Source organism: Pavona decussata, unplaced genomic scaffold, assembly GCF_977016875.1.
Source record: "Pavona decussata unplaced genomic scaffold, jaPavDecu1.1 SCAFFOLD_48, whole genome shotgun sequence".
NCBI classification, from domain to species: domain Eukaryota; kingdom Metazoa; phylum Cnidaria; class Anthozoa; order Scleractinia; family Agariciidae; genus Pavona; species Pavona decussata.
The window spans coordinates 4,143,902-4,164,922 of record NW_028145470.1 but is presented as its reverse complement, the minus strand read 5'-3'; the positions used below and the strand labels follow the sequence as shown (position 1 = coordinate 4,164,922).

General features: G+C 37.2%; 1 protein-coding gene across 3 annotated transcripts in view; it reads left to right on the top strand.

The window, feature by feature from the left end:
- LOC146481870 (rab3 GTPase-activating protein catalytic subunit-like) overlaps positions 1-21,021 on the top strand; it is a 31,316-nt gene that overhangs the window by 603 nt on the left and 9,692 nt on the right. For 2 of the 3 annotated variants that reach the window (XM_085107967.1, XM_085107966.1), the window contains exons 3-17: positions 3,203-3,275; positions 4,920-4,991; positions 6,394-6,520; positions 7,723-7,810; positions 9,227-9,346; positions 9,713-9,878; positions 12,925-13,106; positions 13,663-13,731; positions 14,151-14,224; positions 15,345-15,431; positions 16,487-16,653; positions 17,413-17,523; positions 18,702-18,792; positions 19,749-19,830; positions 20,600-20,654. In XM_085107967.1, coding sequence (XP_084964093.1) covers positions 3,203-3,275; positions 4,920-4,991; positions 6,394-6,520; positions 7,723-7,810; positions 9,227-9,346; positions 9,713-9,878; positions 12,925-13,106; positions 13,663-13,731; positions 14,151-14,224; positions 15,345-15,431; positions 16,487-16,653; positions 17,413-17,523; positions 18,702-18,792; positions 19,749-19,830; positions 20,600-20,654 — 1,564 coding nt within the window. The remainder of the gene's footprint in view (positions 1-3,202; positions 3,276-4,919; positions 4,992-6,393; positions 6,521-7,722; positions 7,811-9,226; positions 9,347-9,712; positions 9,879-12,924; positions 13,107-13,662; positions 13,732-14,150; positions 14,225-15,344; positions 15,432-16,486; positions 16,654-17,412; positions 17,524-18,701; positions 18,793-19,748; positions 19,831-20,599; positions 20,655-21,021) is intronic. The other variant, XM_085107968.1, reaches the window with a different exon arrangement.

Genomic DNA, 21,021 nt, shown 5'->3' with positions numbered 1-21,021 from the left:
TAAGCTTCAGCTTAAGGCTGATATTAAGCTTAACTTCGCCAAATTTAAAGCGCTTATTGACATAACTAGTTTCTGGGTTGTCACTAATTGTGTTAAAAGTTCTGACTAGCTGGTCAAAAGATAAGTCTTCATGTAGCCTGACATAAAGTACTCAAATTGTCAACTGCTAGTATTGTAAAGCTCCTGTTGAGTTCCATAATGCTCAGTTATCAATGTAAAGCTGTAGGGGGATGCTGAAGCCTCCTAATACGGCAGCATTTTTGCGCCGTTTATGACTATGCGGAAAAAGCGTATTTTAGGGAGGGCCATTGGAATATGCAGTTCCAGAAAATATCCATACTCCACCCATGGAAGAATTTTTGTTATGCACCCCCCATCCACCCCCAGGAAATTCCAATTTAGCTTCATACATTGCTTCTAAAATTTTGACTTTTAAGACCCCCCTCCCCCTTAGAATTTCCGATAACCTTCCATGGGGTGGGTATGAGTTTTTCTGGAACTGCACAATCCAAAAAGAAAATTGGGGGTAACCATGTATTTTTCAGAGATATTTAACCAACATTATCTCCAAAAAGCATTAAAATACATAACAATGTATGGTATTTTTTGACAAATTGAAAAATTATCTCTGGAAAATGCATGATTTCCCAAATTTTCTTTTTGGATTTCAAAAGCTCTTGCTAAGTCCTTGTTTTCTCACATAATCAAAAACCATGCAAAAATATCTTTGAATTGGTAGTCATTTTTCTTAAGAAACAAGATGCCCCTGATGGCATTTTCGCGGGATGCAATGTGGCCTCATTTATTATTCCCATTGTATGCTTGATGTGATGATGTGATGTGCATTTTAGCTTATCAATGACCTTTCCTCCATGTATTGTGCTTCTACAACTGTCAAACAGAAGCATGATTCCTTTGCCAGGAACTCTCCAATTTCCACCGTTTTAACTGTCGAGTGCTTCTTAGAAGTTATTCTTTCGATTTACTGCTTCAAAAGGGTTAATTTTTATTTTTGAAAATGGCATAGTTGAGTGTAAAACTTGTAAACAATATGGCCGCCACAAGGAGAGAGCAAAATTTAATCCAGGTTTAATGAATAAATCAAATGATGATTTGACGTCACACAGGGAGCGACGAGGGGGTCCCCTCCCTCGTGATATACACGCCAATAATAGATTTTGATTGAGCCGTTTTTGTTGAAGACATCAGTACAGTAGATCCCTACTAGGAAAGGACAGAGTTTAATGAATAAATTATTAATCAGGGCTTCTGATATTATGCGATGTTGCGATTTCGCATAATTGACCTAAAATCGCAACAAATCGCATAATTCATGAAAAATCGCAGAATTTGTACAAAATCGCACAATTTAAGAAAAAAAGAGCAAAAATCTCGCTTTATGTTAAGTTCTCCGATAATTTAAGCGTTATCTCAAGGAGTATTTTCTTATAAAAGGCATCAAAAATCACCTGGAAGCGTTCGTTTGTTGATTGAGCGAACAAACAGGCGTTCTATGCTTTATTTTACATGCTGGGGACCTGGTGCTGGTTTTCAATATTAAACAAGTGATCATTGGCCCAGAATAAACAATCTTTTTATGTAAATACACCAATCACAATCATTGATATATTTTCAAGATGTCATTTGATCCCTTCATACTTGCGATGCAGGTATTGGCGTGAAAACTGCTTGATAGTCGTTTGCAATATGTAGTTATTTTGTTTTAATTGAAACAAACACCCTCATTATGGATAAGTTTGTTGTTAAAACGCCGAGCGCTTCTTCGCAGGAGAAAAAAAAGATCGCACCTTCCCGTAAATATTTCGGCAAAAGACAGGGCAAGAAAGTACCCGAAGGAACGTTTCATGTTGACGATGGTCTGTTGTTTACCCTGCGAGCAGTGTCTCCTTCGATCTTCCTAGATGTTTTGCTCTCCGTGCAACATAGTGGTTGATCATCTTCGAAAGTCTGTGGTTGACAAGCACATTGAAGCTGAGTCACACAAGCGGAACGCGGAAAAAAATGCGGGTGGGAAGCAACAAACGCTGACTTGACCAAATTAGCAATATCTGATTTTCAATAATTTGAAATGAGCCAACAAATGATTTATTTCAGCTGTTTCTTCATTTCTCCGTGCTCTAATTGCTTCTTGAACAGCAAAAAATGGATTGTGCCCCTCTTAGACCTAATAAAACAAGGTTAAATTAGCTTAAATGAAATCGCATAATCTGCCGCATAATAGACCTTTCTTGCCGCATAATGAGACTTAAAAGTGCCGCATAATTTCCAAATTTTTTCCGCACCCTATCAGAAGCCCTGTATTAATGTGCAAATTTGTGACTACGACAAAAAAAAGCATACCGATCAAAAACTATACACGGTCTGCCGTAGGGGAATCCCTCATAATTAGAGGTTCTCAGACCATCCCAAGATATGCAGAATGCATGAGCAGTAGCCAAAGGAGGCACTGTCCTTAAATACTGCAATACAGGGCATTTGATGAAGGTGAAAAGAGTCAGTGTCGACTAGACATCTTTGATGATTTATTAGAAAGTCCATTAAAATGGCCATATGTCCCTATTACAGACTGATTTCAAACTCCCTGTGTATACCTAGCCTTCCCAGGTGCCCTACACAACAGCTGTAGTGGTCAGGACTCAAATTTTCAATGAATCACTGACTTTTCTTGAGTTAGAATACAACACTGATATTTATTGTGGGGGAATACTTTAAGGCAGTCACTTGATTCAATTTATCACAACAAGCCAAGAATCCAAGATCATGTTGTAAACTGAAATAAACCACATCCAGTTGAAATTGAAATTAAGCAACAATACAAATTATGTTGTACCAGAAAATTTCCTAGTGCCCTTGCACACTTTGTTAGGCGTCAGTGACTTTACATCCCTTTTAGCAAACAAATTCTGTTAGTAGCTACTTGTACATGTTGTGGTTTAAATTTTGTTTTTGTTTTAAAATTTTCAAACCAGTTTAATATGTATTGCCCTTTGTGCAGTGTTCATTACCATAATCTGAGACAAAGGGAATTCAAAATCAAACTGGTTTGAAAATTTTTAAAATATATGCATGTACATAGTGATGCTTAGATACAGGGCTCCATTTAAACCAGCAGTGCTGAATTCAAAATTTCCTATTAAAATAAAATTTACTGAAACTCACTACAACAATAATAATATTGCAGGTTTGCTGCAAGGCTTGAACAGCTTCTCATTGAGTGGAAGTTAGATGGAACAAACAGAAAGTCAACTTCAAAAGTACAGTAACTTGCATTTATTTTATTTGTTGTATTTTAAAGTTAATTATTCAAAAAAAAAATCTGTTGGCAAGTTCATGATGGTTTGTTCTTTGACTATATGATTAGTCATCATCATCATCATCATTAATCTTTATTTACCCTCGGATTGTAGAGTAGCTTAAGTGCAGCTAATATCTCTGCGCATTTTCCCACCCAACCATGAGAACATACGCACAAAGACACCACAACACCGGGAACTACGTCCCCTACTCTTTTCGAATAGTGAGTGGGTTCTTTAACGTCCCACAGAGTTATTTACAAACAAGGTTTGTGAGACGGGGCCTACGGTTTATCGTCCTTATCCGAGAAGACTAGAAAGTCTAACCATTTGCAGATGTCATTACAAAGGCAGCACTTTCTCCTCAGTTATTTAAAGACCCTGAGTGGTGGTCCGGCCAGGGTTTGAACCCGCGACCTCCAACACGGTAGTGTCGGACTCTACCAACTGAGCTAACCGGTCGGCGGTCCATTTAGTCCATTTAGTCTTTCAGTGACTGAAGGACTAAATTGAGTGGCTAAGTGATGGAATGATGGAATTATTCATGAATAGATTGATTGATGGATGGATGGGGTGATTGATTGGTTGGTCGGCTGATGGTTGATTAACTGATTGATTTTAGTGACTGATTCATGGATTGATTGATTGATCTATTCAACTGAATAACTGACTGACTGATTGATTTTATTCAGGACTAAATTTCTGAGTGAGTGAGTGAGTGACTGGTTGAATGATTGATTGATTTTCTGACTGAGTCACTGACGGACTGACTGACTGACCAACTGACTGACTGATTGATTGGAATGGTTTTCTGACTGAATTACTGAGTGTCTGACTGCCTGCCTGAGTGAGTGACTGATTGATTGATTCTATTTTACTTTTCATATTTAACAAGATGCCTATACTGGCATTTACGCGTGATGCTGATTCATTTATTCCAATATTGTATGCTTCGCAGATTGATAAAACTATCCTTGCTAATGGAATAGTTTGAGTCACGATGATGGCGTTATGTTGTTTCCCTTGTATTTGTACTGGAAATCCATTAGTGATTACCATTTATACGATAACGTAAGCTTATAAATGACCTCTTCTCAGTCTCATCGTGGTTCTACAAATGTCAAACAAAGCATGATTCCTTCGCCAGGAACTCTCTAATTTCCACCGTGTTAAATGTCGAGTGCTTCTTGGAAGTTATTCTTTCGACTTACCGCTTTTACCCGCGGAAAGTGCCATGTCACGCATCAGTGAGGTCGTAAACAAAATTATGCATTTCTGGTGAAATGAACATTTATGGTGCAATCCAACCTGACTTGCACGTGATTCGATGTTGCAGCCAATAAAAATCACACAATTCTTTCGGGACGGGCACGGGATACGGGAAAGTTAAAAAAACAAGGCAATTTTTGACTCCCAAGACGACGAAAGGAATGCGGTCCCGAATTTAAGACACTGGCTGACTACGTCATCTCGTGTAAAAATGCAGGAGTGACTTTAAGTGACAACTAAATGATTGATTTCCCTATTGATTAATTGGATTTTACTTTACCTTTTAGTAAGTCGACCCTTGTCTTCACTAAGCCTTTGTTAATTTTTCTCTAACAGGGTAAAGGGTTATTTGGGAACATTGAGAAAAGTAAATTGAATCCCATTCCAAACAAAAAGGATGATACAGATGTAAGTGTTATTACAAATAATTATAATTATAATAATTAATATAATGTAAGTGTTATTACAAATGATTATAATAATAATAATAATTATTATTACAATGCAAGTGTTATTACAAATAATTATAATAATTATTATTATAATGTAAGTGTTATTACAAATAATTATAATATAATAATTAATATAATGTAAGTTTTTTTAACAAATAATTATAATTATAATAATTATCATTATAGCATTTCATAGTTACTGCTAATTAGTAGTCTGACTATACACAGTGAAACCCACTTTATGGACACCCGCTTAATACGGACACTTGTTATTATGAACAGTTTTCTTGGTCCCACTCCATTTTTCCTTAAAATTAACCCACTTAATAAGGACAATAATATGGACTCTTTCTGATCCCAACGGTGTCGTCGACTGTAGTAATTTTTAATCACGGATCTCTAAAATTGACCAATGATGTGTCCAGTTACTATGGGTGTAGGGTTTGATAATTATAATAAAATCTTTCTTGAAAATGATGTGTTATTCATAAAGTGACACAGGCATACTCAGAAAAAGAAAATCCATCAGGAGTCAAACCTAAGACCTTCCAATTACTAGTTCGGATGCGTTAGACCACTGAGCTACAGGAGACTCATGGAAGCTAGGACTTTGACTGAACAAAATAATGCTATTATAAATTTTATAAGCTTGATAATGAGCAGATGGACAAAACATGTATTTTCAAGTACCTCAAAGGTCAAAGCATCTGACTGACATGTGGGAAGCCATGGGTTTGACAGCTGCTAGGGAGAACCACTTTCTTTTTTAGATTTCATTTGACAAAACTAACAGCAATAAGTAGTCCTCAACTGCTTGGGCATCATTTATAAATTACAGTTTAAATATAAGTGCTGTTATATACTATTCATTCATTCAAGTAAAAGTAAAATTTTGAGTCAATGAATTAACCCTTTAACCCCTAATATCAAAGAACAAATTCTCCCATCTTGTCCCTATACTTTTCTTATAAAAGTACTGGGGAGAAGCTATTGATTAAAAATATCAAGAAAATTCAGCTTGGGTGATCATGTCCTTAATTCTCATGATGTCAGGGGTTGAATAAGCATTGATATTACAAGGAGAAATTTGATACTGATCACTGTTAGGACTAAAAGGTTAACATATAGGTGTTGCTTGTGAATCATTACTCAGTAGTGGAGGGAGATGTGGAGGAGCGGGGTGGGGTTAATCTGGGTGTGGAAGGATAGGATACTGGGAGTGAAGGAAGAGAGTCAGAAAAAAAAGCATTTTGTGTTGGGAGAGGGATAGGAGCAGGAAGAAAAATAAAAAATTGCATTTTGGCTTTGACTAGTTCTAGTTCTTTCAACAAATGTTATTTTTTTCTTTTATTTGATAGCAGAGAGAAGGGACCTGGGGAGTGGTGTCAGAGAGAATATCTTTTGGTGGTTTTAACTTTGTTGTGTCGTACCATCACCTGAGGACAAGAAAGAAATCTACTGGAAAAAATAATATACAAGCAGGAGGTCAGTTTCTGTTGGAATGCTGTAGAATTCTGAACGTGCATGTATAATATTATAAGCCCAGGTCCGAAAAGAATTGTGGAATTTAAAGGGGAAGTATCATGGGGCTTTTGGTAACTTTTGTTAAAAATGATAAAATGAGACCTTCAATCAGCTGCCAAATAATTCTAGAATGATGAAAGGAATTAAGAAATCAACTCAATTCTTAAAAGAAACAACTCGTGATCTGTCCTAGCACATTTTGGAAACTAAAATGCGAGAACTTGAAAAACATTAGCCTAACATTTTTCAAGTTTCAATCCATACCGGCCTACTCTAGTCTTTCCATGGCTGGAGGCACTAATCAACAGTTTTTATTGCACTGGGGTGATAGTTTATAACAAACTTGACACTTACATTTCTTTGTTTCTGCTGACAGACAAACGTTTTAAGGTTTTGACATGACAGCAAATTTGCATGATACTTCCCCTTTAACGAGAAACTTGGAAAGAGTGTTGTAAAAAAATATTGATTTGGCAACCAAAAACTAGCTCCATTTTGCAATGCATGGCTGATATATGATTGGGCACCTTTAAGTCATAATTCAAAAGTAAAAAATGAGAGTGTGAGTAAAATTTGAGCCAATTTGAAGTAACTTTATTTTTGTTGAGTGGCTTTTTCCTGTTGAGTAGGTTTGAAGGCATATCTTGTGGTACAAATTTATACTGCACCTTTCAATAACATAGGGACTCTGAACTTCAACTCCAACTAACAATTTGCGTGTTTTGCTGCTGTCAAACATAATTACGACGACAACCAGCTGGCCGCAAAAAATACAGAAACCAACAAAGTGGATTGAAATCTGCCAATCACAGTGCACAAACATGAGCTCTTGACCCCCACCGGCCAAATGATTTTGTTTTCTTAGAAGTCCGCTGCAGAGATTGACGGTTTTACTGCTGTCAATCATAATTACAGCGACAACCAGCTGGCTGCAAAAAATACAGAAACCAACAAAGTGGATTGAAGTCTGCCAATCACAGTGCACAAACATGACCTTTTGACTTCGATGAACCAAACGTTTTTGTTTTCTTAGAGGTCCGCTGCAGAGATTGATGGCAGTGAAAATCATAACGGTTGGTTAAATCTTGGAGCTCAGAGTCTGTATGTTATTGAAAGGTACAGTAACAGTCTCCACCTTATTCACTGTTTTATTTTAATTACAGATTTGGAGGATTGCTTGCCTAATGCTATGGTGGAGATGTTTGATATGGAATTTGATTTTCCTCCCAGAACACATTGCCTCAGCAGATGGTGAGTGTAAGATCATTCCTATCAATACAATGGTTAAAATTATAACATTGCTGTGGGATGTAAAAAAAACACATTATACCAGTGCCCAGTTGTTCAAAGCCCGATTAAGCTAATCCTGGGTTAATGTGAAGTTTGATTAGATTTTAATTACTAATCAATAATTATTTTTTCAAAACACTTTATTTGTGCCTTAGTTTTGACTTGAACTTTTCTTTTCCTTTAGCTTAAGATCAGCTTTTAAAAACATTTTTAACGAGCGAGATGAAAATCTTGGTTAACTTTTAATCGGGGATTAGCATTAATCGGCTTTCGAACAACCGGGTCCAGGTTGATTATAACGTTTGGATAAGGGGATTAGTTTCTAAAAGAAACTGTGGTGTTGCGTCGGTGGGGAGTAGAAACGAATGTTTGGTTTATCAACAGAGTTGATAACTAAAGGTAAATTGGCCACCGTAAAGAGATTTGATTTAAGTGCTGTTGTTTCGAGCCTTAGTCCTTCGTTAGCGTGAATCTTAGAATTGAAGGGGTGTATGGAATAGGCCCTAAGTGACTTTTGATGAAAGGTCAAATTTTCCTTTTGTTTCACATGCAAATATAAGGCAATTTAGAAGGAGAATCTAGCAGTCTATCAGACCTCACTTAGGGCTTTTTCCAGGCACCCCTTCAATTGAGGGTTGTTTGTGTTTATATAGTGAGCAGTGGAGCTACGCCATTGGTGGGAACATGGTAATGTGAAAAACAAGAATAAATTAGGTATCAACTACCAAACATTATTTTGATTCTAACCTCGCCCATGGCCAAGCACTCTGGTAGGCAAGGAACAATTAAGCCAACAGGAGGGTGTGGAATGTGAATAGCTCTTTTAACTCTTTGCACATGGCCTACTGATCTCATCATAGCTTCACTCAGCTGTGTTAGAATGTAGCTTAGGCCTTAAAATTTGCTTTGCTCAAAAGCTGCTCTGACTTTACTAATAAAAGCCTTGTCTTTCTCTAATATTAAGCCCTCTCTTTAGTAAGTTTTGCCGATGCTAACCCCCCACCACCCACCCCCCTTTCCATATAACTTCTACCTCTTAAGCCCCATACCCCAACCCATATTCAGGATCATAGCTTCCCAAGACCATTAATTTTCTATACTATGCAAATTATACAGGGCAACAATATACCTTTATCACACGGTGGCCATGTTGAGTCTCAGGAGAATAAAAAGTTTTGTTTTTGTATGGCAAGCCTTGGACTGAGTTCACATCTGGCCTAGGCTTGCCATGCGAAAACAAAGCTTTTTATTCCCCTGAGACTCAACATTGCCGCCAAGAGATAAAGGTCTATGGAATTAAAATCTAATTAATTGAGTATTTCAGTAGGGAATAAGGACAAAGCTAAATATGAAAACATAATAATTATGTTCTTTCAGGTATGGTGTGAAGGAGTTCATTGTAATCTCTCCTGCCGAGGATGCTGAAGCTGTAGATAATGAATCAAAATGTCATCTTCTTTTGAGCTCTATTGGAATTGCAGCCACCAACTCTAAATGGTAACAAAGTTTATTGGACATTAAATAATCAAATACAAAGGAGACAATAAATGGGGTTCTATTGGAAAATGAGCTCCTGGGCAGCTGGGATCCTGCCCAGGAAATTAAAATTCAGTTAAATACAAGCTTATGATTAAAGGTTCTAGTTTAAAAACTTGACAAAAAAATAAGTTATTAAGGGAGATGTAAGGATAGACATGATCGAAGGACCACCCTGCACAGTAATTTTATCTGCAAAAAAGGGAGTTAAGGATCCTTGGCTAATACTCAAAGCAGAAATTATTATTTTGATCTCAAGTCCAGCATACCTTCTACATGCACTGTTCATATTAATAATCATCTTGCAACATCTGTTGATATTTGCAGCACTGTGCCCATGTTTGCTCATGTTCTTCAGCAATGGAGAAAAGTATACTATGGCTTGTGCATTGGTGGAGGATTCCGCACAATATTTCAGATTTCTCAGCTTCGCCGCATTCCAAGTCAATTTGGCCATTTAGCTGGACTTCTTGAAATCTTCAAGGACAAATTGGTGAGCTTGAGCTTGCTTTCAGCTTAATAGTAGACCTTAAGGATGACGCCTCCTAATACATCTATAGGTATTTTTTCGCAGTTTATTACTTTGTGAGAAAAGCAGAAAATTGGGGGTAACCATGCATTTTTCAGAGGTAATAAAACAACTGACAATAATTCTAAAAAGCTTTAAAATACATAATGTCAGTGTAATGGAATTTTTTTTCAAAAAATGAAGTTTAAGTATCTCTGAAAAATGTTTTCTCTGTGGATTTCAAGAGCCATTACTAAGATCTTGTTTTCCTGCATAGTCAAAAACTGCAAGAATTAGTCGGCACCGTCTCCAAGAAATCCGAGTTTCTCAGACCATCTAAAGATGTGCAGAGCATTTGCGCGGTAGCAAAAGGAAGCACCATCCTTAATAGGTTAAGAGCGTTTAAAATGAGCAGCAAAGCAACATGTGTTCAATTCAAACTCAGGGAACTCTTTAGATTTTTTGGAGCAATTTGACTTGCAACAAACTTTACTTCTTTACCCATTCCTGAAAGCCCAAGTCACATTTTTACAGACAGGAGGTGCTGGTTCGCATTTATATATACCTGGGTGGAGAGAGGAAATGAATATTATAGAACTTTGTTGTCTAAGGAAGTATGATGGCAGAGACTAGGACCAAACCATTAAATCATGTGCAGCACTTCCCTTTGGTAACAATAAATTTATAAGCATTTTATTTTCCAACTCCACTTAGTAATATTTGAACAATGTGCCAGATAAGTATGAATTTATTAATATTGTAGTCCTACAGTTAGTTATCTGTACAGTAGAAAACTTTTTTTGGCAGTTATTTGTACAGTTAAAGAACTGGGCCCAGTTGTTCAAAGCCCAATTAAGTTAATCCTGGATTAACAAGAACTTTGATTCGAGTTTAAGGTATCAGCCACCCTTCAGGACCGTCCGCGCGCGGATCGCTGTAGTGTTAGTTGTTTTTATAAAAACCCCTATAAACCATATATTTTTTAAAAGTTTAATAATTCCAGATTATGGATTTCAACTAACAAAAACTATTTACTTAAATGTGTTTCGAAATTGGAACGCTTTGGGTAAAAGTACACGTCTCTATAAATCATGTTCCACTCCCGCCTGGAAATAAACGGAAGAAAAAAATTAACACCGCATTCGCTTCTCAACACGTTCCTCTAAAAAACCGTGTCTCAGATTTTTGACAAGTGCGTTTGTTTCTCTTTTATTAGCAAATGAAGTTGGGAAGGCAATTAGTCAACACTCCCTGTGGAAAAAAAGCTCTAGCTTTAAAATCAAAAGGAGTATTAAAATTCGCAGACACGGTTTTGTAGAAGAGATATATGGCATCACTCTGGCCAAATTTTAGCGAAATTGATTGAAAGGCTGCCGACTTGGAGTTCAAAATGTACGAGCCGATCGGCAAAATTTGCGTTCGGAGATAAAATGGAAAATACAATTTTGGCGGCATCCTACCTGGAAAGAGATTATAACACCTAATTGTTTATTCTGATTGGTATCAGAGAGGGATCAATTTTCTCTAACAATAGGACTTTGACAGGTAACATGTAACAGGAACAAACTTTCGCGGAAGGCAGCGGGAAATATAAATTATTTTGCTTCCAGTCAGTTCAATTACACCGCGTGTGGACAAAAGACAAAATTTGTTGAGGTTAGTGAACGTACATGCATAGTAATCGTTTAATTTACAAACAACAATACGGTTTTCATGTAGCAATAAAAATATATTGTGTTAATTTCTTGAAATGTGGCTAGGTTTGTAAAGATGCCGAAAACCAGTGCGAAATCAACACGAACGAAAGCGAAGCCGCCGATTGCTCGAAGCCCAAGAACTGAGGCCCGGCCTATTTCAAACGCTCTTCTCTTCTCGGAAGAATTAAAAACAGAATTTGTCTTGTGCGACAGACAGCTTTTATTCTCGCACTGGATTCTCTAGGTAGAACCAAGTCCATGCTTAGTCGCTGCATCTTCCATGACTTGGACTCTTCCCTGGCAAAATCGACAAGATATAGACTCGTCCAGTTTCTCAAGCAGCTTTTCGCTCGATGCAATAGCTCGACCGCTTATTGTTTTCCACGTTCCATCAGCAGTTGGGGTCGTTGAGCTTAATTGGCTTTCTTCTTCTGGCTCTTCTAGCTGGATTTTGGAGCAGCTTGCACTCGCAGCAACTGTAGCATTTTCGCTTTTCTGAATATCCAACTCCTCGAGCCACTTCTCTTGCCGATAAACTGAGCCTTTGTCGCTCTCTGCCAATTTTGCGGCCCATTGTTTGTCAAACTCGCTCTTCGATTTCTTTTTCGCTCTTGGTTTCGATGATGAAAACGGGCACGACCTTTTCTTTTTTTTGGCGGCATTTTCACCGAAGCAAACGCTAAATATCCACGGAGAATACTGAAGGCTATAAACAACACGAAGACAATTCGCACGTGTTGTGTCGAAGCACACACTCGGTATCACGTTACTAGTTCACAGTCAAGCTAATTGATGTGTGACAAGGGTATGACAAATTTTGTCAACGATCAATTAATATAATTAACGAGAAAAAATCTTTTACCCTCGATATCTTTCGACAGAAATAATATTTTCTTCCAGTTTTTTTTTCAAAAGAAAGCTCTCAAGCATATCTATTTGAAAACGTTGAAACCTCAAATATGGCAGCGATCGGCGCGCGGACTGTCCTGAAGGGTGGCTGATACCTTAATTACTATTACTATTAATTACGAAATTAATTTAGATTTTTGGCCTCAGTTTTGACTTTGATTTTTCTTTACTATTAGCTTGAAATTAGATCTTAAAAACATTTTTAACGAGCAAGCTGAAAACCTTGGTTAACTTTTAATCGTGGATTAGCGTCAATCGCCTTTCGAACAACCAGGCCCTGGAATTTTACTACACCTGCATGCTCATCTTGTTTCATTTGTTTCTCAAAATTTCTTTGCTCCTCGTCAGAAAAAATCAAATCGGACAGTAACAATAATTAGTATAGAGTTATATATTTTTTTAACAGTTTAATCTCTACTTTCCAGGCATGTCCCACATCTCCCATGCCCCCTGTTACACTTACTGTACGATTCACATACATTCTGGATGAGTGGACAGATTACGCATGGCCTCAAGAGCCTCCTGACCCATCTTCATGTTTGGAATATAAAGTTGGCATTAAAAACCTGGGAACTTTGCCGTTTGGGGCATGTCAAGACCCACTAAGGTACATATCTGTCAGCTTAATTGTTAGCTCATCCCAGATCGGCCTCCACAGTGACAGAGGACTCTGTGCAAATCATCTCTGAGACATGGCACAGTCCATTGTCTGACAAATATTTGAATTTTTGAAATTATGGGATTTGTTAGTATATTTGGAAAGAGCATGATGAAAAATGCCTACTTGCCAAAAATCAGCATCTTATTGCAATTTGGGGGTGAGATATTAGCTTTGTTATGCCCCGATGACTCCATGCAAATCCTTCTAACTTTGTCTCAGTTCCAAACGTTAAGAACTGAGACAAAATTAGAAGGATTTGCATGGAGTCATCGGGCATAACAGAGCTAATATCTCACCCCCAAATTGCAATAAGATGCTGATTTTTGGCTAGTAGGCATTTTTCATCATGCTTTTTCCAAGTAAACTAACAAAACCCATAAATTCATAAATTTAGTTTTTGTGACATCATCACTTTAGGACTCTATAAACCTTGTTTAATTAAAGAACTTGGTCTTCCATTGATGTATTACTTACTTTGTGACAAAAATGTCTTTTTTACTAGGGAGCTACATCTTTCCACAACATGGCCCTGTCTGTCTGAAGAAGTTATTGTTGACAATTCTGTTTATTCGTAAGTGCAAAATGTTTCAAAGATACATGTTTTCATTTAATTTACAATAATAAAATATTATTGTTATTGCTAGAAATAGTTAAGTTTTTTGTCAGCCAGTTAGAATAATATTCTGAAGAATCAAGTATTACCTAACTGGTTATTAGTCAGCTTGAGATCAATTTTAGAGAGATGGTTGCCATGATAAGATATTAATGAGGGAAAACATGAATTTGAAAAGATCGAATAATGGTTCAGAACAAATGAAGGCCAGAGGAAGTTTGAGCATGCTAAGCTGTTCTTGAACTATATAGGCTTGATTTCCACTCCTTTCTTGCTCTAGTCTTTTCCTTCTGGGGATTTTTTTAAGCGTGGCATTATTTCTCCCAGCACAGTGCTAGAAATGTGAGGTTATATTAATTTTGGATTTTTCTTTGTAGTGATCTTGACCCATGCCATGCCCCTCAGTGGTCAGTGAGAGCCAAGATGAGTGAAAATCCACAGTGTTTACTTGGTAAATACCTTAATATAAATATACGGTCAAACCTCTTTATTACGGACACCAAGGTGACAGGAATAAGTGTCCGTATTTTATGGGTGTCCGTTTTAGAGAAGTAGGCTTTATATTGATTTTGGTCACTCAGGGACCAAGTGAACTGTCCGTAATAGAGAGGTGTCCGTATTATGGAGGTGTCCGTAAAGAGAGGTTCCACTGTAATTGCAAAATACTTTAATTATAACTATTGTATAATGTGATTCTTGTAAGTGAACTTTATTAAGGCATGAGAACTTGAGAACAAATTCTGAAACCCTAACTAATATCATTGGGGTCAAACCCATGGCATGGCTGTTATTTGAACTATATAAAAGCAGACTTGTGGCAACCAAGCTGGTAAGGTCATTTTACTAGGTATGCAATCCTGACTGTAAACCCTAATGAAACAGTTTGATTGGATCTCTTGTTCCCCCAAAGGTTCTGCCTTTTAATGTTACTTTCTCCACAAAACAATTTCCATTCAAACAACGGCTATGATGAAACAACATAAAGTCAACGTTGAGTGAGGGATAGGGGTGTTTCAAAGAATTGGTGCATACTGTGTGAAGTGAAGTGATCTTGCGTAAGACTTGACTATTTTGTCAAATCTGAGCCTGAGACAATGGAAATCAACCTTGCTCTTTTTTAGGCATAATACAGCAATTTACAAGCAGAATTTTTATCCAAGCCTACATGTTTCACAGCCTGCACAATTGCGGTGTTGAGCCACTTTTCACTCTGCTTTGTTTTGTTGTTGTTTTTTGACGGTCATTCAGACTTAACAATTTCGCTTGCTAGACTCCGAGATTCAAAATCCAAAATACGAGATTCCAAGACCCACTTATTCTTTACAAGATCGAGATTCGGAGACTCTAGTTTGAGATGCCAAGATTTCAAGACTCCCTGAAAATTTGCCAAGACCCATTATTTTTCATGGACCATTCTGTATCCCTTTGGTCACATGCAAATAATGCAGTGAATCGGAGCCAAAACAACAAAACGCAATCTTTAGTTATGCCCCCCAAGCCCTTTATTTTGAACTCTCAGTAAAAAATTAACAAATGAGTTTTCATGGTTGGATCAATTAATTTCTTGTAAGGTGAATATCTTGGTGGCTTCATGACACTGTGTCACAGACAGGAATCCACAATGCAGCTTCTGAACAAGACAGCCATGGATGACGACAGTGAGTAGCAGATTTCAGTTTATTTACCAAAACATAAGTGATCGCATTTTATTTCTCTTTGGAACTGTAATGTGGAGCCAATGAGGCGCGTAATGTGCAGCCAATGAGGCGCGTAACACCAAGTTGGCTCTAATCATTTCATGTCCAAATGTTATAATCGCAAGTGGAATAATTGTTTTATTAAACAAATCAAGAAATATTGCTTGATCTTGCTGGTTTCGCTTTGCAAGAACAACCAGAAGACAATTTAATTGTCACTATTTCTTGGGCATGGTATAATGGCTCTTAGTAAAAATCTACTAGTGTTGTATCACGAATGCCGTTCTCTGATTGGCTACGCTACTCGCTATCTATTTAACGATTAGACAGCGAGCTCGAGGTTTCTATCCGCTGATAGTTGGCGAGGGGCAAAGCCCCGAGCCAACTATCAAAGGCGATAGAAACCGAGAGCAAGCCGTCTAATTGTTTTAGCATACCTCAGTGATCGATCTATGAAGCAAAAAAAATCTTTTAAATTTCATAAATTTTGATATATTTGAGCAATGATGCATGCTAAATCGCTCGCGCTCTGACAAACTGCTGTCTATCGATCGATAGACAGTACCTGTGTAGCCAATCGGATTGCGCGTTACGCGATAGTCGGTCACTGAGGTATGCTAATCTGTGATAGATAGTGAGTAGCGGTTTTTAACAAAATGGCGGCCACTTCATTGCGTTTTCAAAGTGTCTGTGATGAGGATATAGATAATTTACTTGTTTAGTTTTGCATGACTGGTAGATTTATACTAAAACAATTAGATTATTTGCTCTCAATTTCTATGACGTGATAGCTTATTTGGGCTGCGCCCTCTCAGCTATCACGCGATAGAAATCTCAAGCTCATAATCTAATTGTTAAAAATACCATGGCCGCTAAGCCAATCAAATCTCTGGAATTGCTTTATACGATGATCCAAATTATTACAGTCAGGCTGATATTCAAACAAGTTCTCTCAAGTATCACTATGATACCATATGAATACCCAGTGGGAGAATTTGTATATGGATTCTTTTCAGACAACCTAGCAGACATCACGCACGCACTTCAGAGGCTGACAGAAGCGCCCCCGGTGGCATCTTTATCGACTGCTGTTTCCAGAGCGACGTCAAGAATATCAGCCATGGGTGAAAGAAGCTCTGATGAATTTCCAATCCCTGGGAAACTTTTGAGTGAGATACTAAAGGTAGTGTGCATGTGGGCAGGGTGGAGATTTTTGGCGTCCGTTGAAAAATGCAGTTAAAATGGTCTGGCAAAGGAAAAAGATGAAAGCTTGATCATAAAGTTTCTTGAGTGAAATACTAGAGGTAGTGTTTAGGGAAACTTTTGAGTGAGATACTAAAGGTAGTGTGCATGTGGGCAAGGTTGAAATTTTTGGTGTCTGTTGAAAAATGCAGTTAAAATGGTCTGGCAAAGGAAAAAGATGAAAGCTTGATCATAAAGCTCCTTGAGTGAAATATTAGGGGTAGTGTTTAGGGAAAAAAGCAAGTCTAGGTGGGGAAGAGATTTTTGGTGGCTGTTGAAAAATGCAGCTAAAATGGTCTAGTATAGGAAAAGGGTGAAAGGCACTCTGTTTTATTTCCAATCCATAGGAATCTCTTGAGTTAAGTACAAGAGGTGGTGTTTAGCAAAAAAAGCAAGTTTGGGTAGGGTAGAGATTTTCTGGTGGCTGTTGAAAAATGCAGCTAACATATGGTCTGGTAAAGGAATAAGCTGAAAGAAGCTCTGGAGAATTTCCAATCCTTGGGAATCTCTCGAGTGAATTACTAGTCAGAGTTTGTGTTCAGGAAAAAAAAGCGAGTCTGGATGGTGTAGGGATTTCTTCGTGGCTGTTGAAAAATGCGGCTAACATATGGTCTGGTATAGGAAAAGGGTGAAAAGGAAAAGGCCCATATTCCAGTGGGCCCTTCAATTAACAAACATTTTATTCTATTTTGGCTCACAGCATTTGTTTCCCGATGCTGATAAAGATTTAGAAGATCTAGAGATTGCACAGCAGGAACTGTTGTTTGAAAAAATGGAAAACAAAAAGGAAGCTAATTGTGAAGGACCACAGGTTTGAAGAGTTTTTAATTGTACACTTTTTTTATGGCAAAACAATAAACTGAACTGAACTGAACTGAACTTTATCTTCATCATAACACCCCCCTCCCCCCCCCCCCTCCGCATTTCCTCCACAATTAGGGCCCTCAATATGATTGGTCAATTGGATCATCCAGGTTTTCTTTTTCTTGTCCCATGACTTTGGTCATAAAATCCCAACAATGTCACCTCCCTTTCTTAGAATTTATATTGATGCTGAAAAATCCTTTCCAGGGACACTCAATAGAGTGTATGTATGTATTGTGATGTAATATATCAAACACGGGAAGGCGTGTTTCATTAGATATCCAAACACTGAGAAGTAGGTTGAAAAAACGAGGCGCAGCCGAGTTTTTTTAAACGACTTTCAAGTGTTTGATATGGCTTCTCAAATGATCAATAATTCTTGGAGAAATTCAAGGCTAAAATCGGCAAAATTTTTTGGTAATAATTATTAGGAACACATATCCAAACCACGGTCACAGTAGTGATTTTCTTTGTTTTCTCTTGATGAATTATTAATTAGTTTGAGAAATATTATTAAAGTTTTGAGAAGTTTATACAAAGTAACATTTTTTATCATCGTTGTTGTTGCGTTTCTTGTTTGTAGTCACCGGCAATTTCTTTCTACCAAAAACACAACTGGATAAAAATGTCAATAAAGTAGTGGACTGACTATTCTTGGCCATTATAAATTACGTAGTTTTTTCAGATTCCCATGCTATTAATTAGTCAAGTCCTATGTCCTGTAACAAGCTATTTGACACGCAGTGTTCAGAAACACAAATGTTGTTCCCTTTTTCATGAATCCTCCCCTTGAAGTAACTTTAATTCCACATCCCATCTACAGCTGTGTTATTATCCAAAATTTACTCCCAAGTTTTGTAATGCCTCGATCCTGCCCATGAAAAAAGTCAAATTCCTCATTGTGAAACGCCAATTGATGAGTCTCTCCCTGTACTCTGAAAGCAATGTCCTCAACCATGGCTTGAGGTTTTCTGTTTTTCAAGCCTCACTTAATCAAACATGTACGTCATGAATGGAAACACGGATTTTGATAGAACTTTTAAACAGAAAAGTCAAAGATAACTTTTAGACAAATTGTGCACGTCAAGATTTCAGTAAGTTGATGGGCTGTTTGTTACTTCTCAGGACAAGTTTCGTGGCTTAAAGACCGCACCAGAAGACAGCCTTACTTTCTTTCTTGTTGTTTGCATTTGTATAGTTTATCATAGTTATGGAGGTGAGCGAATAATCTTTACATAATTTTATCCACCCTTTCCCAAAAAACAAACAAACAAACAAAATTAACAAATTTTCCACTTCTATAGTTCATGTTAGACAACTTGATAGTTTATCATAGTTATGGAGGTGAGCGAATAATCTTTACATAATTTTATCCACCCTTTCCCAAAAAACAAACAAACAAACAAAATTAACAAATTTTCCACTTCTATAGTTCATGTTAGACAACTTGATAGTTTATCATAGTTATGGAGGTGAGCGAATAATCTTTACATAATTTTATCCACCCTTTCCTAAAAAACAAACAAACAAAATTAACAAATTTTCCACTTCTAAAGTTCATGTTAGACAACTTGAATGCAGTTCTTATCAGTTCAGTTCCAGGATACTTTGGAGATATTATATAAATTCGATGAGTTCAATGTGGCTCACAACATTTTCCAGAACTATTCATCTCTTATACTTTGTTGGAAACTGGTACTAGCCCACCTTAAATAGTAACCACTAGTTCAAATAGAGCGGTTTTCAATTGAGTGTCGTAAAAACAAAACCAAAGTAATTACTCTGGCCAATCGCAACAGATGTAAACAACAATCAGAATTCGAAGCAAATACATGTAACTGGCGCCAAGCGCGGGAAAACGGGCGAAAACACGATTGGTTTTGGTTTTGGATTCCCATTGGTTGAGAAAGTGGCGCGAGTTTTGTTAACCAATCACAAAGCGTAGTAATGCAAAACCAAAGCAAATGACACTCAATTGAAAATCGCTCTATTCTGAACGTATTTGTGAACTAGTTATATTTTCGTTGACGTTGCCTTCATATATAAGATTAAGTATAGTTTTATTAGTCTTTCTTGACAAAGCTTCATGCCTTTCGGAACGTTTTGATAGTAGTTTGATCCAAATCTTTTCCTTTTTTTTCTTTCTCTTTTTGTTTTTGTTTTGTTGTGTAGGGTTAAGGGCTGTGGCTCATTTGTGGCAGGAATTTGTTCTGGAAATGCGATATAGATGGGAGAATGACATATTTATTCCAAGGTACAGGGATAACAAACAGCGCTACAGTATAATACTGCACCGTTCAAAATAAACATTTCATTTGAATGGTAACTTAAAGTTGGAACAATATTGTACAGCATAATAAACAACACCACAGGAATAATAATAATAATAATAATAATAATAATAATAATAATAATAATAATAATAATAATAATAATAATAATAATAATAATAATAATCATCTTTATTTGTAAAAGTACTGCTCAGTAGCTTTCATCTGAATGGTCACACTTTAGGATTTCGTCAACAGATTCAAAACGTTAGAACCACCTTGTACAGCATAATAAACAGCACCAAAGGAAAGTACTGCTCAGTAGCTTTCATTGGAATGGTCACACTTTAGGATTTCATCAACAGATTCAAAACGTTAGAACCACCTTGTACAGCATAATAAACAGCACCACAGGAAAGTACTGCTCAGTAGCTTTCATTGGAATGGTCACACTTTCGGATTTCGTCAACAGATTCAAAACGTTAGAACCACCTTGTACAGCATAATAAACAGCATCACAGGAAAGTACTGCTCAGTAGCTTTCATTGGAATGGTCACACTTTAGGATTTCATCCACAGACTCAAAAAGTTAGAATCACCTTGTACAGCATAATAAACAGCACCACAGGAAAGTACTGCTCAGTAACTTTTACTTCATATGTTCTATTTCATCTACATTCTCGATACTTAACTGTTACAAGATATAAAGAGGTCACGTGTTTTTATCTAATAAAATATGACACCATTACACAGGTTAAAGTTACAGCCACCCAATCTTGGAAGTTGTTTGGTTCATCAAAAACTTCAGGTAAGTTTCCTGTCTCTTCTCTTATTACTTCGCAAGGTGTGCTTTAAACTGTTTTTAACTTCATTGGATATGAGAATTCCGTTTGTACAAACATGAAAATTCGTCCTCCCCCGCCAGACATGAACATGTTTATTAAGGAAAATGAAACAGAAAAAGAAGAGACGAGACGAGACGTGACGAAACGAGAGGATGGGAGGGGGGAAGGGAGGGGAGCGGAGAGGGGAGGAAACGAGGATGAAAAGGGAGAGAAAAGGAGAGAAGAGGGGAGGGGAGGGGAGCGGAGAGGAGAGTAGAGCAATAGAGAGGAGAGGAGAAAGGAAAAAAAAAAGATTTTAAAGTAGCTTCAATCAAAATAGTACAACCTTTT